Source organism: Somniosus microcephalus, chromosome 16 (assembly GCF_052327205.1).
Source record: "Somniosus microcephalus isolate GS21.2 chromosome 16, FLI_Smic_1.0, whole genome shotgun sequence".
Lineage (NCBI taxonomy): Eukaryota > Metazoa > Chordata > Chondrichthyes > Squaliformes > Somniosidae > Somniosus > Somniosus microcephalus.
The window spans coordinates 74,127,653-74,153,586 of record NC_141002.1 but is presented as its reverse complement, the minus strand read 5'-3'; the positions used below and the strand labels follow the sequence as shown (position 1 = coordinate 74,153,586).

At 40.0% G+C, this 25,934-nt stretch overlaps 1 protein-coding gene across 1 annotated transcript; it reads right to left on the bottom strand.

Annotated features, from left to right (window-relative positions):
- Positions 1–2,509: 2,509 nt before the first annotated feature.
- gnsa (glucosamine (N-acetyl)-6-sulfatase a) lies at positions 2,510–24,105 on the bottom strand. Its single transcript, XM_086009273.1, has 14 exons — positions 23,883–24,105; positions 23,420–23,479; positions 22,778–22,984; positions 20,315–20,380; positions 19,450–19,548; positions 17,307–17,474; positions 16,483–16,565; positions 16,258–16,376; positions 15,046–15,149; positions 11,317–11,418; positions 10,884–10,994; positions 9,829–9,939; positions 8,343–8,503; positions 2,510–4,303 (listed from the first exon to the last, which is right to left on the bottom strand). Exons 1-14 carry the CDS (start codon positions 24,015–24,017, stop codon positions 4,231–4,233), a joined length of 1,599 nt encoding a protein of 532 aa, XP_085865399.1. The 5' UTR covers positions 24,018–24,105; the 3' UTR covers positions 2,510–4,230.
- Between the last annotated feature and the right edge of the window lie 1,829 nt (positions 24,106–25,934).

The window sequence follows — 25,934 nt, the reverse complement described above, 5'->3', positions numbered from 1 at the left end:
CTTCCCAACTGAAAGTTACTTAGTTTCTCCCTCCCTCTCAAATAATGGAGTTACATTTGCAAATTTCCAATCCAAAAGGCACAATTGTTGAATCTAAAGAGCTATGGAAAATTATAAGTAACACATCTGCAATTTCCTCACCTATTTCTTTCAATATCCTGGGGTAGAAACCATCAAGTCCTGGAGATTTGTCTATATCAAGCCTCATTATTTTCTCCATTACCATTTTTTAAAAGCTTTTTATTAAATCCATTAAGTCCCCCCCCCCCCCCCGTTTTATTTTTAAGTTCATGTACCACTGGTATTTTGTCCTATTCCGCCACTGTGAAAATGGATACAATGTCTGCCATTTCCTTATTGTCTTGTGTGTATGTCTTTAATGGGCCCATTCCTCTTTACCACTCCCTTTCTCCATTCCCCTTTACCACTCCCTTTCTCATATTTATAAAATCTTTTGCAGTTAGCTTTCATATTCCTTGCAATTTTTTTCTCCATATTCCTGATTACACCTCATTACTTTCTTTGTATGCCTTTATTTTTTTTTTAATAGCTCTCCCAATCCACTGGATTTCCAGTTTTCTTTTCATTTATATAAGCCTTTTCTTTTAACTTGACACTGTCTCTTCCCTCATGTGTTGACCATGGTTGCTTAGCTACAAGTGGAGCCTTTGCCTTTTAAGGGTATGTACTGGTTAGGGTAGCTTCAGAGGGCACAAAAACTACAGTTGTAATTGATTTGAGTGCCTTTTTTCAGCACTTACTGCTCTGACTCATTTGCCACAACCATAGCACCAAATTACATTAGCTCTAGTGCTAGGGAACCCGCCATACAACATCAGTTCAGAATAAAAGCACAAAGAACACTTAAAATTACATTGGAAATTCAAAAGTATTTATTGAAATTGTTTTTCACATCAGAGATATGCTAGAAGGTACACATCTTATACAACAATGTGGGATTGGAGAGACTGATGTTGTCACAGGTGGCAATTATTCTACCTGGTACAGACCACACAATTTCCACAGCTCCACTCCAATACTAAAGAAAAAGGGTTGAAGTTGGAAGGAAATTGCTGCCGCTATGAGAGATAATAGTGGTTTGGAAAAGTGGTGATTGGTTTAGAGAGGGAGTCATAGAGACAGGAAAGGTGCTATAGCCTGGCCCAATTAGCATCCGCTGGTTTTCCAGATTTATTCACTTTATACAGGATCTCTCAGTTAAACTTAACTTGTTTACAATAGGATTCTACACAAGGGCAGCTGAGAGACACAGCACGTTACAGAAGACAAAACAGATACAAAATTAATCTATTTGTACATTCTTTAGTACATCTAATCTTTCAGTTTGAGAACTTAATATAATTGTTTTAACAGTTAGAGAAGTTGAGTGTAGGTAATAAATTTCATCCGTGGACTCGGGGATATGCAGGTTGGGCGGGCTCCACATCTGCCAAGTTCAGGCTGATCCCTTCCCGCAGGGTGAAACAATGCAATGCACAGCCCACCAGCTTTGGAACTTTATTGGGAGTATATCACAGTACCCTACCCACCCCCCAAAATCAACCTGTGCAGATACGTAAAGCAAACTTTCAGCACCATGCCAGCACCTACTGGGTCACTGGCATCAGTCATCCACCTCCTTGGCCACCCTGCATAGATGGCAGACTGGCGATGGACAAGGGTGTAGTCAGAGCCACTTTTAGAAGGCATTGCGAGACGATTGTTTTGCACTATTTAGTATTTTGCATTCCAATGATTAATAATCTGACATGCTTGATATTGTTTCTTTTAATACACTTTATAGCCCTTGCAAAATTTGCAGAAAATATTTAAGTATGCAGTCAGAGTCCTCTGTACTAAATATACTGCGAGTCTGACTGCTGTATGCAGATTTGAAAGTTGCCCTTAATGAAAAACTCAAGCAAAAAAAATGTAGTGTTCAGCAGACAAGGCATTTCCCAAACAAGAGTTCACAAAAATACATTTAAGGCACATCATGAAAGATATGCAGCTCTTTCCACATCTGAGCTCTAATAAGTCAGTGTATGTAGAATATCTATTTGAAATAATTCCTTTACATTGGGCACCCACTTCCTGAAGCTGTTCTGTACAGGCTCGCAACCTTGTAGTGGAATGGTTTTACAGCAGGCAGACTGAAAAAGAAAGCCAAAGATGTGGCCAAGCCCTAAAGTGCTCACTTCCATACAGGCAGTGAAACAAACAGTCTTGCCATTTGCTTGCCAGTACATACTTAAACAGCACTATTGGAGAAGGTAAAGAGGTACCAAAATAACAGCTAAATTAATAAATTCCATACACAGCTGCCTCATCTGGTATCCATATTATTTGGCATTTATATTGGGAGCTAAAGGATACCAAATACCACCAGTTTTGTAATGCAAAGGTGCCCTGAACAACCAATAGCAGTTTCTAACCTTATTAGGGTTAGATTCATTCTATCTGGAGTTTAAGTTAAGACCCTGTCCTCTCGCGGGAAGAAAAAAACAACTTCAAATTTGAAAAGTAGTTTATTAAATAAGTGCAAGATTGAATTAAACCATCATATTCACATATCACAAAAGTACAATCAAGGGCACTTAAATCATCTTTGGGAAAAAAACAGGAAATCTCAATGCATTCAAAAATCAGCATTACAAGTGCCTAGAGTCTGAACCTCCTTAGTAACATCACGAAGTTCACACAAAATTGTTATCCAAGCTGCATAAGTCATTGGTTAAAAAAAATGCAAATTCAGTTTAGCACTGAAAATACAAGATTTGTAATTAACACTGCAATATTGATGTACAAAATGTTTTTTTAAGCCCTTATATTCAAGGCTAAACTGAATGCTTGCTCTCAAGTGCATGACTATTTGTTGTAGGTTTAACAGAGATACACTAGGCAAAGACCTCAAGTGTTGCTAGTTAAACCTCTTCACTAGTGTACACTAGTGTGCATCAAAATAAGACTATAGACCTGTGCTACTCTGGAGGCATTGTGCCAAATATACACACAAAATAAACTTGCCAGTGAAAGACAGCTTAATTGTGGTTTTGTTTGCCCTTCAGACAATTTTCATAGTGTTGCTTCAGCATTCCAACCAGAATTATTTTAATTTTGCAGTGTGCCAATATAAATAAAGCAAAGCAATACACAATATTGTAGGGAAGAGAGGTTGACAAGTGTAAAAACATTATAAAGAATAATTCAATTCTTGAATAAAAAGACAAGACATTCTGGTGGATGATTCAACATTGCAGGATACAATAGGAAGTGGTTAGATTTAGTGGATAACTGATCAATAAGCCAACATCGGAGACAAAAGGATACATCTTGATGGCCATTACTATATAATGCAGATAGCATGGATGTTGGACATAACTGTTATATTGGCCATTAGCCACTTTGACTGAACACATCTTTCTCATACTCAGCTGGGATGGAAAGATACAAAGAGCACAGCTCCAGCAACTTTGAATTTCTCAGCATATCAAAAAAATTATACAGCTGGGATCCCATCATTCAGTTCAATATCTAAACCAGCTACCACTGGAAAGTAAGCTTCATTTCATACTCAGCAAATCATAGTTAAATTGAAAAAAAGCTTTCATTTGGTGAGAATTTTACAATGATATAATTACAGATCCTACAGAATGATTTCTGGACCAAAATTGACATTATTATAGAATTCTACCATTCATTGCTGAAGAACTTCAACAAGCTTTGTTAGAAGAGAGATTAATGGCAAGCTATTGCCTTAATTTTACACTATTGAAGGATGCACATTGGAATTAAACTAGATACCGGGGGGGGGGGGGGGGGGGGGGGGAAGAAAGGGGGTGGAAAAAGAGAAAAAAAGTCACAGCTAAGGATTTAAGTGACCTAGCCTTGGAAACAGTGGTATGGTGGCCCCAAGTGAACGACCCATGGTCGGGTGGAAACAAATCAGCTGTATATGTTCTTTTGAAATAAAGAAAATAGTCCTTGCAAAATAAAATAATACTACTGTTGTAATGGAACTGTAATACATAAAAGTATATTAAAATTTTTCAACTTACATGTAAAAAAAAAACTTGCCTTTTTAAAAAAAAAAGAAAACATGTCTTTACGTTGGGGGGGTGGGGGCGGTGGAAATAGCAGGAAGGGAAGAAAATGTAAATCACTAGGAATTGTGTCAGTCCACACAGACAAGAAACACTTATGTCACAGATGACAGCTGGCAAAAAGGCCTCACAAGGTTTTATGGAATAACTTGGGTGCAGCAGGTCCATGATGGAACATGAGTTGAGGGTCAAATCTGTACCTAAAAAAAAAAAAAAAAAAGTACCTTGTTAATCTGCATAATGATAAGTACAAACATAGACAGTGACACAAATACTACCAACCTGCACACTCTGAGCAAGATGCCAAGGTTCTGCAGCTCAGGGCTTAGCCAGAGGCGGCAGCCAATGAGTAAAGGCGTAGGACATGCAAGTGTTTGCAGGACCGGAGCAGGATGGCTTTGCTGCCATTTAGTTCTGCACTTATTTTGGCCCATCCAGATTTCAATGTTAGATAGGTAGTTGGAGCTGCCAACTGCACAGAAGAGGTGGAGCGGAGAGTTGTGAAAGCTAAATACTTACAGATGGTGTTGCCGAGGCAGAATATATTTAAAAAGTGGATCAAGGATGAAAATCTGAGGCACACTTGTGATCATGGAGGGGAGGGGGCCATAATGTCTACAATACAGAGTGGAAGCATGAGAGAACAGTGCCACAGGAGGATTACTGTGAAGGAGAATGGATTGATTGACATGTTGAAGGCAGCAAAAGTATTGACAGCAAGGCAGTCACAGAAGACACACAGGAAACTTTAAAAAAAAAATCTGGCACGGACGTGGTGCCGGTTCATCAAAAATTCCGGATAACCGAAAGCTATAGTAAAAGATACAGCGGAGAGCTCCGTATAAAAGCAACAAACCCTGTTGCTTAGCAACAGGTTCAAAACAATGGCCACAAGTTGCAAGCGTCTCTGTAGCTTAGCAACAGCTGCAGCCACACCCTTGCACAGCAACACATGGAGGAAGGCAAGTAATAAAAGTTACCTGAACCTACTCCTGAATTTTGCCGGTTAACTGACATTTCCGGTTACAGGAAACTTTGTGCTATCTGGCACCGACGGGACCAAGCTACTGCCGTTTTTTGAAAAGCTCGGGATGCCTGAGCGGGTTATCTACCCAGGCTATTTTTAACAAAGAAAAATTTAAAATTCAAGAAATGTGCAATATACAGTAATTGGGTACTGTACTCACCTACAGAATGTTGTGTTAAATGGATGGTGAAAGATGCTTAAGTACAGTACTGCCAGTTGATGGTAATCCATAACTCTATTAACTTAACAGTAAAACAAAACTTATAAACGACTGTGCAGTGCACCAAAACTTAAATGACTGTACAGTACAGTATAAAGTACTGTACAGTGGTTGACTGTATACTTATTCCAAGACAACTATTTCATCAGGAATATCCATGCCAGCTGGGTCATCAGGATCATGCACCAACAGATTCTTCAGGCACTTCCACTGCTCAAACTCTTTTGGAAGGCTTCTTAAACATGTCCCGGATGTCTGCTTGCTTCATGGACGCTTGCCTTTTTTGTAGAAAGTTGGAATGCAGAACATGGAGCTACATAAGTTCTTGGGCAGAATAGCAAGAATGGCTTTCAGCAAATATAAGTAATCCTTCAAAATATTCTGCAGCTTTAGCCCAAGAAACCTTTCTCACTTCATAAATCTCATCCTCTTCAGTTTCCATCACACTTTCCTTTTTTTTCCCCTTTGGATTCAAAACATTATCCATTACTTCATCATCACTTAGCGAATGCACAACAGCAACTTCTCTATCTGCATCAACCCACTGCTGAACATCACATTCACTGAGGTGACGTAGAGGGTTTGCTGGGCCTACATTTTTCAGCATGCCAGCCATTTCCATTACTGCAGTCTTCCGCGGACGAACATTGAACCCATGAAATTCCTCCTCTGCAGAAGAACCTTCAGCAAACATTACAGAAGGCAACAATTTGCACCAGGCTGGTCTCAAAGTGTGACCTTTCACCAATTTCCAGGAACATGCAACATTAAAGATGGCATCTTTAAGATTGTATGCCTTCTGAAATGCTTGTATACCTGTACTGTCATCTTGGTTTATCAGTCTACGTAGGAAGTCTTTCTTGTAATGACACTTCAGATTTTGGATAATGCCCTGGTCCATGGGTTGTATGAGAGAAGTTACATTTGGTGGCAAATAAATGGTGAAAATATTTCCCGAAACCAACTTTGATTCATGTGGATGGGCTCTACAATTATCAAGCAATAAAATGCATTTGCTATCTTCAGGTTTCCCTATTCTACGGAAATGTCCCCACAGATGGAACAAAAGTATGATGGAACCAATTTGAAAAGATTTCCTTATCCATCCAAGCATTTCTTTGAGATTTGTACTCAGCAGGTAAGTGCTTCACATTCTTAAATGCATGGGGATTTTTATACTTCCCAATGACGAGAAGTTTAACCCGGTGTGATCCTGCAGCGTTCGCACAGGTTAGCACAGTTACACGATCCTTATTTTTCTTGTAACCTGCAGCATTAGCCTCACTAGCCCCAGCAAGTGTTGATTCTGGCAAACACCTCCAAAATAAGCCAGTTTCATCAGCATTATATATCTGTGCTGGCAACAAATTATGTTGCTTCACAATCCGATTGAAATATTCGCAGTATTCTTCTGCGGCGTCGTGATCAGCTGATTTCTTCTCCCTGGAAACATCGAGTCGTCGTATCCCATGCCGTGTCTTGAAGCACGATAGCCATCCATCAGAGAAAGCACACTTCTCAGTGAGCTCCATCTTTGCATAGAAATCCTTCCCTTTCTCGATTAGCATGGGTCCGGAAATCAGAACACCCTCTGAACGCTTCAGACAAAACCACTCAAAGCACGGTATCCAGCTCTTCAAGCTTAGGCTTATGAAGCGTGTGCCGTTTCTCTACACTGTTAGGTGTCTCCGAGCTTGCATAAAACTTGAGCAGCTTATCCTTCTGCGCTTTGATGTCGTACATTGTTGACGAACCGATTTTGAATTCATTCATAATGAGCGCACACGTCGCTCCCAATTCCAGTCGTTTACATATGTCGATTTTCTGCTTTAAAAAGTTAACACCACTCTCTTCCTTTTGGTTGGATGATCTTTTGGGATTTCCATAATTCAACCCAATGAGTTGTAACAACGTTGGAGAAACACAGTACTGGAACCCTGAAAAATGACTGATCAGAAGAGGCTATCCGGCAGCATGGGAGAGTGAGACTCCACATGCAGGGTTTCTGAGGTGTTCCGACTTCCGATAGCGCCAAGAGGCCGAGTAGTGGCAGTTTGGAGAACTACCCCCACTGACGAACTCGGCAACTGTTGGAGACTCGGACTCGTAACCGGCAACATTGCCGGTTACTGAGGTGCGGTTTTCGGAGCGCGGTTTTGCCGGTAGCTCGAGAATGCCGGATTCCTGACCTCCGGATAGCACAAAGTTTCCTGTATTTAGGTGCCGGTTAATCGAAAGTTTCCTGTAGTTGGTGACTGACTAGTGTCGCCTCAGTGCCACGGGCAGGCAGAAATCAGAAGAGTTTCAAATGGAACATACCATTACTTCATCCATTTACTGACAAAGAATAGAATGGCCTTCAATTTGTAGCCACTTAGTGAAACTGTTGACAAGAATATATATTTAAGCAATCTCCTGTCCATAATGGAAATGGCTATAGTCTGAAATATGCTTACTGATGGGTCAAAAATGAAAGTATGGTGGGAAATAGAATACAATTTATTGGGATGGCCTCACCGCTTCAGTGACCAACACAGTTACATACAATAGTCATTAAAATTGTATCAAGGCCTGTTGATCTTCTGTGGCAAGACAAAAATAAAATCTCTGGTTGTGTTGCACTCACTTTCCAGGGATATTATATTAAAAAACCTGCAGGTCTTCTTGGCAAAGCAGTGATGGAAAGTGCTAAAGATAAGTCTCTCCACTTTAGTCCTCCTCTGTAGCCTCACACTTGTTTGACTCTCCTAGACACCTGGAGCTAGATGGACACATGCAGGAGCAGTAACTGGTGTGCATGAGGCAAAACTCAGTTACTTGCTACTTTCCTGCTCACTCAGTTGCTAACATACTCGGACAGAGCAAGGAACTGAGGGGAGCTGCTACCAACTCACATGCCTCAGTATTAGGCAACATCAAGATAGTAAAGGGACACACTGCATTTGCAAATCACTGCACATTTACTGGGAAATGTACAAACATTCCTTCTTACCTTGGATCATATACCCCTGGCGTATGACATGTTGATCCAGAACAAGACTGTAACATCATGAGACGATGGTTCATTTTCTCAAGAACTTCCTGATCTATAGTCTTTGCTATATTTATGATTTGGTGTGGGTCAGAAGTTAGATTATAGACTTCTACAAACACCTAAAATAGGAAAAAAAAGCTTAGATCATGGAAGGAGAAGTGGGTATGCTCAGGCCCTTCACTTTCACTGCAATGATATAATAACTACCTTGTGCATTTATGACCATGTTATGCCCAATGGCTATTTTTTTTTTTTTTTTTTTATAAATGAAAATTCCCTTCATTTAGGAAACTTCACAATTAACTCAACTATTGGAAGCTTCTTTTTCTACCCAGTAAAAATTGGTTTTGCTTCATGATTTCTAACCAAGAGGATGAAGGTACATTAAACCAGACAGGCCATCAACAGCAAATTGCAGCTCAAGGGTAGATTTAAATCTTTACAAGCATATTCTGGGGATTTCTTTAGAAATGGTCTACAAACATTTGGCATTAAAAAATTAGATAAATACACAATCTCTTTCCCCCACCCCATCCAGTCACTTTGCAATGGTAACTTCTGTGGTTATGAATCACAGGACTGCTAGAAGTAGCTTGAAATCCAACAAATGCTTAGAAGTACATTGTGTTTGTAATATAAAAATCTACACCTGAAACAGAGGCCCAATTTAAGTATACAAAACCAGCTGTACTGACACAATTAAGTTATATACTTTGGAGCCAATTCCACCTCCAAAATTATAGTATGAACAAGGATATAGCATTTCAGCCTAGCACACACTCCCATGTTAAAAGCTTCACATTACATCCCAAGGCACCTTCCTCTTTTTCCACTCCAAGTAGCTCACAGACCAGATAGCTTTGCACACAATAGCTGAAGTATGCAACAAGGTACAACAATGGCTTTTATGCTACAGAATGACTTCAAGTAGATCAGGACTATCTGTGCTGTGAAAAATCAGATTCCACAGCAGCGCATAAAAATGCAAAACTCATGCAATTTTGTGCATGTACAGTTACAATCGTAAGTTATTTCTGGCTGTGAACCTTCTCGGCTAGGTCTTCCTTGAGCAAGGTCCATGCAGATCAGTGATGCAAAAACTGTACGGCTAGCCTTCAGCCAGAAATAACCAGCCTTACATGTAAACAGCAGCCGAACCTTTGCCTTCAGGAGCAGCAGCTGGCCACACTCTCCAGTGGCAGCCACACTGCCTTAGTTACATAATGGATCAATGGCCAAAGTTAGGGCAGCTATTAGTGGCACTGTTGCAATATGAAAGGGGTACAATTTTGTTCCCAATTGGTATTGAACAGTCTAGCTGACAACTTGGCTGGAGGAAAAAGGAAGAGTCAAAGAGGTGAGTATCGCCTTCAAACAGGGACAAACCAAGGGGGGGGGGGGGGGGGGGGGAAGCAGGAAGTAATGTTAAATTAACTGCACCCACCTCACTATCATCAAATTCGCAATACTGCATGTCAGCTGGAGTGGCAATTGTTCTTACACATGCATAGGTGTTGTTGTACGCATCTTCACAAACACAGTCAGGGAAACAATTCTGTCGGAAAGGTTTGACACTGAGTAAATATAGATTAAAACAGTTCAAACTGTAAAAGTCAATGTGAATTTCAAATAGTTTTTTCCCCTCGGGATTACCAAGAGGTTAGTTATACAGCAAGAGGCATTAAACTAGAGGGAGCAATTTTACCCTTTCCTTTAATGGATGAAAAGACATCATTATGGCATTGAAACAATACCGCCCGACATCTGATTAGCATCTTGCAGATTAAAAATATTAAATAATCCAAATTGCAACAAAGCTAATATCTTGGTGTGGAAGAACTTAAATCAGTTCCAAAAAAAAAGTCTCCATAATGAGACTTTAGGGATGACAGTCCAGTAGTCCAGCATTAAAGTCTGTGACATTACAGAGCACAACCACACGCACAGGTTGATATCAAACTTCAGCTACCGGCATCAGTGAAATGTGAGCAGCAGTCAGCAAACTGGAGTTATGCGAGCAACTGCACACGGAGATCAATGACACAAAAAAACCTCTATATATGTGGTTGAGTTCCTGCACAGCACCAATTCCCCAAAGTTATGAGAGCACAGGAAATCCAGTGGCCCACCTGGGCACTTAGAGCCATTTTCCACAGGGCTGAAGTTACACTGCACTGAATACAAACTCAAGCCTCCTGGAGAAGTCTCACTTCTTAGTTTTGGTGTGATTGAGGGGTAGATTAAAACCAGACCCTGATTTATCCTTCCAATTTTGCTCCAATGCACAACCAAAACCGCTTTGCGCAAGCAAAAGTAGCAACATTAAAAGTTGCGGAACATCTGTAAACTCACTATCTAGAAATACACAGCAGAGCCTGAACAGCTTAAAAAAAAGTTTGAATTATGTAAATCATATTTCTTAATTTATATTGCAATTTCCTGCCTCAAAACCAAGGTAGAAATTTTACAACATTCAAATTGAAAAACCTTAATACTTACTGTGACCCCAGGCCCCAATGAAGGGCAGGTAGGATCACTTCTATTATGTCCCTCTCCTTGATACTCTACAAGGAGGTCAGTCCTCCATGTCACATTTTGCGTCATACCATTCTGAGGATAGAAGTGACAAAATGAGGGTTTCAGATCTAATGTAAAACAGTGCAAAAGAAAATATTAGCATAAAACCTAAATCTTCAGTGATTACCAGAGTAGTATTTTGTCAAATAAGTCTATTGCCATCTAGCATCTTATTTTCAAGCACTAAACAAGATGATTTGGAGCTAGAATGAAACTTGGAGTTGAAGTAGATCCAAAGCAATTGGACTCTGATCAAGTTACAACTGTCACTTAGTTACTTTTATATAGTCATTCCCATACTAAAGGATTAACCATGGAAGTATAGCTACACACGGTCACCATCACAAAAACCTACCAGCAGAGGCAAGAGAGACATTCCATCCATCCTAGTCTTGTTAATGTCATAGCCAGCAAGATCCAAGAATGTGGGAGCCAAATCAATATTTGCTACAAGCATCTGCAAAAGGACATTAAATTCACTTAAGACTTTTGTGGCAGTCTTCCTAATCATCTTATATAAACTATTTTTAAATCACAATTAATTCTCATTTTTCCACTAAAGGTTCAGAGATCAATGGCAATGAGTTCTTCCTCTTTTCATTCCCCTCCCCACCCCACCATGCATGGAGTATTTATTCAACATGATTTGCTACATTTGCTTCATTGGGTGACAATGCTCTTGGGAGAAGACTACTGCTATGCAACTTTAGAGTCAAAAGTGCTGGGTAAAACAATCTGCATGGGGATGCAATTGTTGTCTCGTCAGGCTGTAGTAAGAACCTTCAATCAACTACAGTACAACTGAATTGGAGGGACATGAGAAGAACATGCGAATAAATTGTGGATTTTGAAAGCTATGAAAAGTGTCAGTATTAGAAAGGATCCTGTGGTTAAAAATAGACCATGATGATGTAGCATCATTACTCAAAAATAAAAGTTAGCACTGAAGTGTTTAAATAGGCTTGTTGGTTTCACTGAACACAAGTTTTCTTCATGGCATTTCTTCAATGTTAACAGGAAATCTGCTGTCCTTACCCAGTCTGGCCTATGCTGTGGGTCTGGAGTCACAGCAATGTTGTTTACTCTTAACTGCCCTCCGAAATGGCCTAGAAAGCCACTCAGTTGTCACTGCCACCTTCACAAGGACAATTTGGGATGGGCAATAAATGCTGGCCTTGCCAGCAACACCCACATCCAGTGAATGAATAAAAAAACTCTGCATTATTTAAAGACATGTTGAGCAGTATGTAACTGAACCGACCAGGGGGCAGGCAACCTTAGATCTGGTCCTGTGTAACGAGACAGGATTAATTAAAAATGTCCTAGTAAAGGATCCCCTTGGAATGAGTGACCATAACATGGATGAATTCCATATTCAATTAGAGGGTGAGAAGGTTGGATCTCAAACAAGCGTGCTAAGCTTGAATAAGGGAGACTATGAAGGTATGAGAGCAGAATTGAGTAGAGTGGACTGGGAAAATAGATTAAAGGGTAAGACGATAAATGATCAGTGGTGTACATTTAAGGAGTTATTTTACAACTTCCAAAAAGTATATATTCCACTGAGAAGAAAAGGGTGTAAAAGAAAAGACAGCCATCCGTGGCTAAGTAAAGAAATTAAGGATAGTATTCGACTAAAAACAAGGGCATATAAAGGTAGCCAAATCTAGTGGGAGGATAGAGGATTGGGAAAACTTTAAAAGACAGCAAAAAAATTAAGAAAGGGAAGATAGATTATGAAAGTAAATTAGCAAAAAATATAAAAACAGATAGTAAGAGTTTTTATAGTTATATAAAAAGAAAAAAAAAGGGTGGCTAAAGTAAATGTTGGTCCCTTAGAGGATGAGACCGGGAAATTAATGGTGGGAAATATGGAGATGGCAAAAACACTGAATGAATATTTTACATCAGTCTTTACAGTAGAAGACACTAAGAATATCCCAACACTGGACAAACAGGGGGCTATGGGGGGGGGGGGGGGCGGAGGAGGGAGGAGCTAAACACAATCAAAATCACTAAGGAAGTGGTACTCGGTAAAATAATGGGACTCAAGGCGGATAAATCACCTGGACCCGATGGCTTACATCCTAGGGTCGAGGGAAGTGGCGGTAGGGATTGTGGATGCATTGGTAATAATTTTCCAAAACTCCCTGGACTCGGCAATGATCCCGGCAGACTGGAAAACTGCTAATGTAACACCCTTATTTAAAAAGGGCAGTAGACAGAAGGCTGGAAACTATAGACCGGTTAGCCTAACATCTGTGGTAGGTAAAATTTTGGAGTCCATTATTAAGGAGACAGTAACAGGACATTTGGATAATCATAGTTTAATAGGACAAAGTCAGCATGGTTTTATGAAGGGGAAGTCATGTTTGACAAATTTGCTGGAGTTCTTTGAGGAAGTTACATATAGGGTGGATAAAGGGGAACCAGTGGACGTTGTGTATTTAGACTTCCAAAAGGCATTTGACAAGGTGCCACACAAAAGATTATTGCCAAGATAAAAAAATCACAGGATTGGGGGTAATATTCTGGCATGGATAGAGGATTGGCTAACTAACAGAAGGCAGAGAGTTGGGATAAACGGTTCATTCTCAGACTGGCAATCAGTAACTAGTGGTGTTCCGCAGGGGTCAGTGCTGGGTCCCCAACTCTTTACAATCTATATTAACGATTTGGAGGAGGGGACCGAGTGTAACATATCAAAGTTTGCAGATGATACTAAGATGGGAGGGAAAGTAGTGAGTGAGGAGGACATAAAGTACCTGCAAGGGGACATAGACAGGCTAAGTAAGTGGGCAGAGATTTGGCAGATGGAATACAATACTGGAAAGTGTGAGGTTATGCACTTTGGCAGGAAAAATCGTAGAGCAAGTTATTATCTTAAGGCAAGAAACTGGAAAGTACTGAAGTACAAAGGGATCTGGGGGGTCCTGGTGCACAAAACTCAAAAGGTTAGTATGCAGGTGCAGCAAGTGATTAAGAAGGCCAATGGAATGTTGGCTTTCATTGCTAGGGGGATAGAATATAAAAATAGGGAGGTATTGCTTCAGTTGTACAAGGTATTGGTGAGACCGCACCTGGAATACTGCATACAGTTTTGGTGTCCATACTTAAGAAAGGACATACTTGGTCTCGAGTCAGTACAAAGAAGGTTCACTCGGTTAATCCCGGGGATGAGGGGATGGACATGAGGAGAGGTTGAGTAGATTGGGACTCTACTCATTGGAGTTCAGAAGAATGAGAGGCGATCTTATTGAAACATAAGATTGTGAAGGGGTTGGATCGGGTGGATGCAGGGAAGATGTTCCCGATGATGGGTGAAACTAGAACTAGGGGGCATAGTCTTAGAATAAGGGGCTGCTCTTTCAAGACTGAGATGAGGAGGAACTACTTCACTCAGAGGGTGGTAGGTCCATGGAATATGCTGCCCCAAAAAACTGTAGAAGCTACATTACATAAATTTAAAACAGAAATAGACAGTTTCCTAGAAGTAAAGGGAATTAAGGGTTACGGGGAGCGGGCAGGAATTTGGACATGAGTCTAGGTTCGGATCGGTCATGGCCCTGTGGTTAGCGGAGCGGGCCCAGGGGCCGTGTAGCCTGATCCTGCTCCTATTTCGTGTGTCTAATTCTGTTAGATGCAGGAGATGGTTCTGTGATAGTGGATTGGCAGTTAGGATCAGATCAGCCATGATCTTATTGAATGGCGGAGCAGGCTCGAGGGGCCGATTGGCCTGCTCCTGCTTCTTATGTTCTTATGTACTAGAGTCAAATGTGAAGCTATACATTGAAGTTATAGTTGTTGCACTATAATAAAAATCACATTAAAAAAAGAAACAACTCCCAAGACTACAAACTTGACCAGACTATGTGGCCAGATCTAGAGTATGGAGATAAAAGTACATTTCAGGTAGCTATATAGAATTGCTTTTAAATGGGGACCACCTTGCTTTCTAGAGCCGCCTGGCCAGGAATCAGACTCAAATATTCTGGCCAGACTCCATATTTATAGGCAGAGTCAGTTTTGATAGAGCAAGTTGTTTCACCCACCATTCAGACAAGAATCAGTCTGGCATACATACCTTATTACTCATGTTAGATTTGATTCCAGGTCCTCGGACAAGCAATGGCACTTTAATATCAAATTCGTATAGCTGTCGTTTGTCAATTGGCAAAGAAAACTGACCTAAAATACATTTAGAGCAGGATGTTACTATAGCAGGAATGCCTATTAATACCTAGGCATTATGTGTACTGTGCTTTTGCTATGCATTCTTCACTTCAGATAATATGTTCCACCAGTTAAATGGAGTAGAATAAAATATGTGTTGGCCCAATCCTGTATTATTACAGGAAGCAATTTTGGTGCAGCATATTAGTGTATTGATAAATGGATAATGAGTGTTCAAATGAAGAATTATGGCTGCAATTCTAAACAGTGAAGTTCCCATCATAGCTAGGAGGTTATACAGCAAATAGATGGTTACTGCAGTGAAGGCTGCTTGATCACCTTTTTAACCTGAAGGAATAATGAACTCCATCTGTACTTTGATGTGGCAGTTGCAATTGTATATGATGTATTAATTGTTGCTAAATTCACTACAACCTGGTAGGGATACGAGCACTCAACTTCTTTCAAATACCTTTAATGTAATGGAGAATATTACAGGTGCACTATCCTTTATCCGAAACCCTTGGGACCAGATGTTTTTCGGAATTCAGAATGGTATTCAGAATCAGTATGCAACACCCTAGCGGGGGTCTGGGCAGCACCCCGTAAGCAAACACAATATTTCTGCAGCGAACCGTATGAATATTCACAGAGTGGGATAAATAAAGACTATAAATAGTATTACAGTTTATTTGTACAGTAATAATTTGGCAAATTAAATAGTGGGATAAAGATAGACCATAAATACTCTAGTTATGCTCCACGAAAAAACTTTCGGTTTTCAAATTTTGGAATTGCGGCTAAGGGATAGTCTACTTGTATAAACCCAACTGTACGGAAACTAAAAATCCTGATAACCATAGCCAACTTAAAGGCAAGCTTTTATTGGATAGCAAATGCTGACCAGCATCACTTACATTCTGCCATACAACATACCGACAGATCTTTATTTCACAGCCTATACAACAATTCAAGACAAGTTAGGTTATTGCCAAAAGTTTATAGCAGAAAACTGGTCACTTTACCATGTTGGGTTTGTAATACATCGTATGAGAGCACTCCAGCAACTTCAAATAAAAGCACAAATCTTTTAACAGGAAATAAAGAACCTATTATTGCTTACCTGTATGATAGCCATTATCAGATGTGAAGAAAATATAGGTGTTTTCTAGCTCTTTGACCGCATCAAGCTTCTTCACAATTTTTTCTACAAGATCATCCACTGACAGCAGGGTTTGCCATCTAAGAAAAATAATCTAGGATTATGAATTAAACATCCACAATTTGTTTTGTTTTTTTACAAAAAAGTAAAATAGATTAAATGAAATAATGACAAACATAATCATACCTTTTCCTGAAAGCATTATCCAGAAATTGAATTGAAGAGTTGGTCATGGGAGTCTTTGCTTGCCTGATTAGCCAATGTTTGTCCTTTGAAGTTTAAAAAAAGTTAGTGTCAATGGAGAAGCATTCAAATGCCATTTAAAAGCAGTTTATTTATGGAAATTTGGTCATCTGCATATTCTGCATTTCCACCTGCCCTTTTGCTTTTTAAATTGGAATATTTACACCTCCACCATCTTCATTACGCTGTTAAGGTATGCAGCTGACTTTTACACAGGCTCGTACCAATGACGTGCTTTAGCCAACTCCATGGAGATGTATGCAGTGAAGCTGACAAGGACTTTAACTTTTGCCTCACTTATGCCCACAATGTAGAGAGCATGCTGCAACATCAACTCAAATCAGAAAAAAAAAAATGTAATAATTACAGCCTAAGCCTGCAGTCACACCATATGTTGTGATCCACCAAGATGCTTTTAGATTAGACCACTAGAATGCCATGAGCAAGTAAAGCTTGTAAATCTTACTATACTAGTCTGAACTGATTGGCATTTTAAACACATTTATTTTACTTGGTGTAATTGCATAGTGCATTAATTAAATGCAATCAAAAGTAGCTCAGTTTCGCTTTGCTTATTTTTTCAGCAATTGATGAAATTCTGCCAGATATTACCAGTATCACTTTGCTTCACATGTGTTATACGGGCTAAAACAATTTAGGTTTATAGTTAATATAATGCAGAATATACATCAAAAATAAGTTTGTCACAACAGGAAGATAACCATTTTAATAAACTGAAGTACTATCTGCTATTCAGTATATAGTACCTTTCCGTGTATATTAAAGTTAGTGTTTCTTGGTGCTTTAACATCCAAAAAGTGCTTTTCATATTGTGGGGCAGGAGTCCAAGGGGAGTGTGGCGCTGGAGTAGAGATCATCATAAAGAATGGCAAATACTTGGTTCTGTATTCCAAGAACTCCAATGAAACATTTGACTGTCAAATGAAAGTGTACAGGTTAGAACATGCTGAAGTTACAGGAATTGTAAAATACAATCAAACACACAGCTAATGTGTGCAAATACTGGAAAGAAAAATCACTGCTAAAAAAATCAGGCATCAGTTGCCATACATTATACAGACCCAAAACAATGAAGCAGAAGGGTAGACATCAAAGACCCCTCCCCCAAACCAAGAGCAGCAACATTTCAGTACGTCAGGGCAAGTGTCTCTAATTAATTAATAACGCTGCAGAGAGTCTGTGTGGTAATTTACTTAGAGCCTATTTCATGACAGTGGGTATATCAAATTAGACCTGCACATATCAGCCGTACTGAATTCTTGAACTGCACCACTCCCCCACACCAAGGTTGCACCATCTTGCTCCAACTCAAATTTTCCATTTGTTCAACACTATGGAAAGATAGGAGATGCAAAGGAGAGGGGGAGGAGAGAGACAGAGAAAAAGGGGACGAAGGAAAGAAGACCAGGATAGTGATGGAAGGCCTCGGAGACAATGAAATGGATCCACGGCAGTCAAGCCTCAGCTAGGATTTAAAAGCAGTATATAAACTAAAGGTGACCGCTTTGCGGAACATCTCCTTTCAGTCCGTAAGGGTGACCCCGAGCTTCCGGTCGCCTGTCATTTCAATTCACCACTCCATTCCCACTCAGACCTCACCATCCTCGGCCTCTTGCATTGTTCCACAGAAGCTCAGCATAAGCTCGAGGAACAGCACCTCATCTTCCGATTAGGCACTTTACAGCCTTCCGGACTCAATATCGAGTTCAACAATTTCAGATCATAACCTCGGCTCCCATTATATTTTTATATATATTTTTTATCCACACTTTTGGTTTGTGCCTTTTCCTTTTTTTTCCTCTCCCACATGGCAGCCATGTCTCATTCTGCCAGCACATTTCACACTTCATCTAGAGCCATCTTTGGTCTCTTTACCTGTCCTATTACCATCTCGTCTCGCCTTGAATATCTCTTCACCTCTCAGACCTTCCCTTTTGTTCTTTCATCCCTTCCCCCCCCCCCCACCACATTTCCCAGCCCCCAAACTGGCCTTTTAATCAGTTCCATTTCCTGCTTTTTTCTCAGTTCTGAAGAAGGGTTTCGACCTGAAACATTAACTCTGTTTCTCTCTTCACGGATGTTGCCTGGCCTGCTGAGTTTTTCCCCCAGAGTTTTCGGTTATAAAGTAAGGTACTTGAAAGGGAAATAATGCCCACAAGTTAAAAGTGTGACTTCTAATTTACAGTATGTCAGTTTGTCTCAAGTAGTGGACCTCTTAAGACAGAAGGGTGTGGGTACAAGCCCTACTTAAAGATTTGAGCACAATCTAGGCTGACACTTCAATGCAGTACTGAGGGAGTGCTGCACAGTCAAAGGTGCCATCTTTCCAATGAGACATTAAAGAGACCCCATCTGTCCTCTCAGGTGGATGTAAAAGATAAAGAAGAGCAGGGGGGTTCTCCCAGTGACCCTGCCAACATTCATCTCTCAACCAACATCTACAACAGATAATCTGGTCACTTACTTTATTGCTATTGGGGAGATCTTTCGGTGTGCAAATTAGCGGTCACGTTTCCTACATTACAATAGTACTTCATTAGCCGTAAAGCACTTTAGGACACCTAAAGGTTGTGAAAGGCGCTATATAAATGCCAGTTGTTTCTTTCCTAGTAGGTCGGATACAGGGAAATATTGTCCAACAAGTCATTTTACAGATTGCTCAAGAATGACTTGGAAGGCTGGATCTGGGAGGAAGGAATTATAATTTCCATCACCTATTATCAGAATAATTCCATCACCCAGTTGAAGTGCTCCCATACAATGCTGATTATTTGCTAATATGACAAGAAACTTTGGCTCATCAGGAGACTTGCACACCGTACTTAAATTTCTATTCAAATTCATCCATGAAATATACCTTGCTATCTGCCAACAAATGAAATTACTTACTAGCAGATCAGTTAGATAATCTTGGCTATAGTTCTGGCCGTGATACTGTGGTTTTCCATTAACAGAAAGTGTGTAGTTGTAGTATTTTGAATTCTTCGTCTAACAAAAAGATGAAAATAGTTAGCATTGCATCATACTGAGCTCATGCTCCGCCCACCCAAAAAATACAATGCATACAAAAGAAACATTTACAATACATAGAAATCCCTCATCGCTGGATATTGCTAACTGCAATCCATCATATTTTCTCACATCTTGTACATTTTAATTTGTTCTTTGCATCCACGATCAAGTAGAAAAGACATTTGTTTAAATGTAGAATTGGAAGAAAAATGTAAATACAGGAAACTTTGTGCTATCCGGCACCGAGCTGTTGCCGTCCCATCAAAACTGCCAGACAAACCAGCGCTAATGTTGAAACATACGGAGATTTTGAGCGCCGTATCTGGCAACAAACCCTGTTGCTTAGCAACAGCTTCTAAACAAACAAACAGTCAGCCGTACCTTGCAAGCGTCTCTGTAGCTTAGCAACAGTTTCAGCAAGACCTTGCAGAGCTTGACTGGTGAGAAAAAAGCAACGAAAAGAAAATAAACCTAATGAAATGGCTCCTGATTTTTGCCGGTGGCTCGAGCATTCCGGACAGTTAACCTCCAGATAATACAAAGTTTCCTGTATTTTATATGGTCATTGCACACTTGGGAAATGACCATCCAGCCCGGTTACATAGCTGAATTTTATTTGGAATGCAAATTCTACAGAATTCCAAATGCATCTACCCAGTTTAGTGGATCTTCAGAATTTTGGTAATTGCACACTTAAGCAGCTGTTTTGTAGACCAACTATGAGCTCCTTGTAAACACTTACCAGAGCATACCAGTAATCCCAACCTGGTGGGACATGTTCAATCCCACCTGCAGCCTCCGATCCATACTGTGGAATAAGCAATGCACAGAGTAACCATGAGATCATAAGGTTTACCAGAGGGGAATATTTCGAATTACAGTTCAATTAATGAATAGTTTTGTTAGCACTCTTTAGCTACAAAAGGAGGCCTCTGAAAAGCTCACCTTGAAATTATATAATAGGAGAAACATTAATTCCACCCCCCTCCAACGCTCTATGGGGAAAGCATCTAGGGTTTTTTTTGGGGGGGGGGGGGGGGGGAAGAAACAAAGCAACCACAAAATTACCTTTTACCACTCATAATTTGGGACATTACTTTCATTTTTGAAAAGAAGTCTTAACCTTACTGAAATTCTGCATCGTCACTTCTACTTTAAAAAAAAAAAAGACACAATACTTACAGCATTTAAAAAATATATAAACAGTACCCTGTAGACAGTAATCAAGAAGTGCCACCTTCTTGTGATTTAGTGAATTAAGTGCTAAATATTTTGATATTGCCACACTAAATTCAATGCACTGGTTATGAAAGGAGGGACAGCAAGTTTTACATATTGCATAGGATAAATTGTGTTACAATCCCTCTGGAAAGGAGATAGTGCTTAAAAGCAGAGATGAATATATATTTTTAAAAATCCAAATACTAGCAAGTTTCAACAAGCAAATCTGGGGTTGCCCAGCAAAACAGCTTCATGGATATCTTGTTTGCTTTAGCTCCTCTCCCAGATAAGGAGAAAGGATTCAAATGCACTTGAAAACATAGATCAGTACAGAAAATCTAACATTAGGATGGAGGGGGATGGCCCCTTTGGTAAAGTTAGGAGCTATATTTAAAGAATATTCTGTACAGTAGTTGTTCACTGTACTAAACAGATTACACCCAACTTCCTTAGGAGCATCTTCCAGACAATCATTTGATAAAGTTACTTTCATTTTTGAATGCAGTCGTTCTATTTTTGAAGATTCATATCTCATCAAAAAACAAAAAGGAGACACGGCAAGGACAGCAAAAGGAAAATTTAAAAAACCACACAATTTGAGTGCACTAAAAAATACAAGCAGTAGAAACATCCAGTTGTGGAGGAGCTGAAATTTTCTCCAATTAAATATTGGGAAGACCGAAGCAATGGTTTTCGGTCCCTGCCACAAACTCTGTTCCCTAGCCACTGACTCCATCCCTCTCCCCAACATCTGTCTGAGGCTAAACCACCTTGTTTGCAACCTTGGTGTCACATTTGACCCCGAAAATGAGTTTCCAACCACAGATCCGCAGCATAACCAAGACCACCTATTTCCACCTCCGTAATATGGCCCATCTCCGCATTTACCTCAGCTCATCTGCTGCTGAAACCCTCATCCATGCTTTGTTACCTCCAGACTTGACTATTCCAACGCACTCCTGGCTGGCCTCCCACATATACTTGAGGTCATCCAAAACTCAGCTGCCCATGTCCAAACTCGTACCAGGTCTCGCTCACCCATCACCCCAGTGCTCGCTGACCTACACTGGCTCCTGGTTAAGCAACGCCTCGATTTCAAAATTGGAATTTCCTGCCTAAACCTCTCCACCTCTTTCCTCCTTTAAGACGCTCCTTAAAACCTACCTCTTTTTACCAAGCTTTTGGTCACCTGCCCTAATTTCTCTTTATGTGGCTTGGTGTCAAATTGTGTGTCTTCCAATACTCCTGTGAAGGGCATCTTACTATGTTAAAGGTGCTATATAAATATAAGTTGTTGTATCACAGGTAGTTGGGAATCATGGCTTCGTTCATTTGGGAGCGAGAAATAATTGATTTTTTGGTGCTTCCTGTACCGATCCCAAAGTTCTGCACCTAGTTACCAATTCAGCAAGTGGAAACAATCTCATTTACATAATTTCATACACTCATTAGATTTTGCCTTAAACCTCTGCTTCACCAAATACAACCCTACTTTCCCAACACACAAAAGTCCAACATAACTATCCTCTCATCCCAGATTATCTTTAGTCATACATAATGGAAGAGAAAAATAGGCTACAAATATGAAAATTAAAACAAAAAAATGAAAAAATACACTAGTCAACTTCTGCAAAGAGAAAAGGTTAACTTTCTTCCATTCCAGAGTCTTATTACAGAGATTTTGACTAACTTGCTGTATATTTCCAGCATTTTATTTCACCTTCCATTTTGTGAAAGTCTCAAAGGCCATGATATACAGTAAAAGGCATCTTTAGAATACAGCTAGTTTAAAAAAAAAAGCAGCCTTTGAATCCTGCCAATACCACACAAAATAATCCATTAAAAGCCTCAAATAGAACATTTCATTTCAGATAATGATCATACCTTAAATTTTCCTAAACACAAAAGAATAATAAAAGTTTGTTAAAATGGTGAATTTGTGTCAAAAAAATTCTAACCACAAAAATAAAACAAAGAACTTTACCTCATTCAAATATTTTCCTGCAAAAAAAGTCCGATATCCACAATGACGATGAAGGATAGCTGGGAATGTGTTCGGTTCCTGTGTTTTTTGCCATGCTTTGCTACTACAGTTACCTTCTAGCGTATTATTAAATACACGATGATTGTGCGGATACTTTCCAGTCAGGATACTGGATCTGCTGGGGCAGCACAGCGGGCTGGCCACATACTGAATGAAAACAAACAAAATGTAAAAACACAGGGAAATATATTGTAATCATGCATACTGCACTAATTGAGTTTAAAAAAAAAAAAAAAAACTTCCTATAAAAGTGAGCATGCAAACCTAGTTTTGTTCATTTAGTAGTAGTTCTGTAACATTTAAAAATTCATCTCATAATAGTCTGAGCTTGGAAAGTTTTAACATGCTCAAACATCGACTGATCAAGCTGAAACAGGAAAAATTCCACCGATCAAGGAAGCACCCAGCTAGCAGCACAGAAAAAAAGCAAGCTAAAACTGCACCAATACCATATTGGCATAGTAACAACCAAAGAATAAAAACTGAAGTCCTCCCAGTCAGATCAACCAGACAGGGGGTCTCCCAGCCTATCCTGTTCAAATTAAAGATCATTGCAAGAAAAAAAAAGCAAAGACTGCTCACCACATTAGAAAAGGTTATTCCAAGGTCCCCAATAAGTTTTCTGGTTTTCTTCAATGGTGTCTGCAGAAAAAAAGGTTCAAGCTTGATTATGTAAATTTTGTAATTTTTTTTTTTTTAATTAAAAAGGACCATTGTGCCCCCTATTTCCTACACTTAAAATGAGAGAAAAAACAAAGTGCTATAAGTTGATGACGTAAATATGCAAATTTAAGACTTAAATTTGCATATTTAAGTCATAAAAAAACAAATGGAGATGGCTTAAATATAATGCAGGTTCTATCGTCACCCAGCTAGTTTATTGCATCCTTAAGCCAGGCCTAGCCTTGCTGATAACTACACCAGGCCTGATGTTATTGATGGCAGCTTTCTTTTTTTTTAAAAGAGAGGCGATCTCTGCTGCCACAACCACTCTGCGCTTTCGCTCCCCAGCGAGGCGTCGCTCTCCCCCCACTCCGACTCTCACCATTCCGCCCAGGAGAACATCCTGATCGTCGGTGAGGATCAAAACTATATTCGGCTTCTTCGAGCTGATCACTTCAACAGTAGCAAAGAAAAACAAGAGAGTGACTGCACAACACGGCAGTGAAAGTAACGCCATGGTACTATGCTCAAACACTCCGCGTTGATTTCCTTCCACTCTGGACTAAGAACTGCGCTCTCCGCTTCTTTTCTATGATTCACCAGTCACATGTGCCTACAAAACAGGAAAGTAACATCAGCTGATCACAGCACCTGGCCAGACGTTTCAAAGGGCAATAGCAATTTACAAGTCAGAGGGGAATGCATATTTTTCGCAAATATATTACTTTTAAGATACATAATTCGCCGTAATAGTTTAATATTGTATGCATTTAGTTGTTAATTTTACTTTTTATTTTTTTCCGGTGGGCCCCACATAATTACAAATGATTTCACTATTGGAAACTTAAAAACCTAGGAGTTTTTCTTGGGGGAAAAAAAGGGAGATAGACTACAAACTAACAATTATTGTATGTATTTTATTACAGGGAGCTGCAAAGAAAGGTTACATAGTAGCCCAAAGGCAACCAAAGATTTCCAAGCACCATTTACACCAGTAGCCTATCCCATGATCGTCATTCGTAAGTATACAAAGTAACTTCTTTTTATTGTTGCTGTACATATGGTTGCATGGACTATGTAAATGAGGAGGTAGAAGGGAATGAGGCTAATGACCATCACAAAGATATGTACAGATGAGGGAAGCCATTCATAATATATATATGCCCCAAATGTCCCACTGTGTTCGGAAAAGCTTGAACAACAACTTGTATTTATATAGCACCTTTAACGTAGTAAAACATCCCAAAGCGCTTCACAGGAGTGTTAGAAGACACAAATTTGACACCGAGCTACACAAGAAGAAATTAGGGCAGATGACGGTCAAAGAGGTAGGTTTTAAGGAGCGTCTTTGTAAAGTCCGCGCCTCAATAATACACGGACTTCGGGAGAACAGTTTAACAGGTACTTTACTGAACAGGAGGCAGCGTCAGACTGAAAATACAGAAGCCTGCTAGGGCCTTTTATACAGGGGTGGTCACTGCCGGTACTGCAGTCTAAGACCAGTTATTCCCTTAAAGGTACATACACAACAATTCCTCCCCTTTTAGATAAACAGTACATAACATTCATTTAACAACTAAATAATAACTAATTACAATTACAATTTTCTCAGTAATATATACATCAACTGAAATAGTCATTTATAAGTTCAGTCTTTGAGGAGGCTTCCTGATCCTGACTGGATAGCGCCTTTCTCGAGTATCCTGTTCTGGCGGTGGAGTCAATTCTGGCTCATTGTCATTGGTTGGTTCGTCAGCTTCCAATACCCCTGCTTCTGAGGTAGACGCAATCTGTACTTCAGGCTCATTACCAGGTGCACATGCTTGTGGTATAGGTTTGGCTTGTTCCTGTGACTCTAGAATCTGGTCAGCATGGCGTCTCACGATGCTCTCTCCAACGTTCACTGTGTACATTAGTGGTCCCTGCTGTGTGCATATCGTTCCTGGCTGCCATTTTTCTGTTCGGTAGTCGCGGGCCAAGACTGGTTGCCCTATCTTGAAGCTCCTGGTTGGCTTCTCATTTATGTGCTGGAACTGCTTATCCTCAACATCTCGTCTTATGTTTGGTTTGAGCAAATCCAAGCGACATCTTAGTCTCCGGTTGAAAAACAGTACGGCTGGAGTTTGGTTGGTTACTGCATGTGTCGCATTCCGGTAAGCAAACAAGAAGTTATCCACCTTGTGTTGCAGTGGTATGTCGTCATTATACATTGCCTTTATGGCCTTTTTAAAGGTCTGAACAAACCTCTCAGCCAATCCATTTGTGGCTGGATGATATGGGGCAGATGTCTAATGTTTCACCCCATTATTCTTCAGGAACCTCCGGAAATCCTCAGACACAAACTGTGGGCCATTGTCGGAACAAATCTGTTCTGGCAACCCATTCCTGGCGAAGATGGTCCTTAGGACTGCAATAGTTTTCTCCGTGGTGGTGG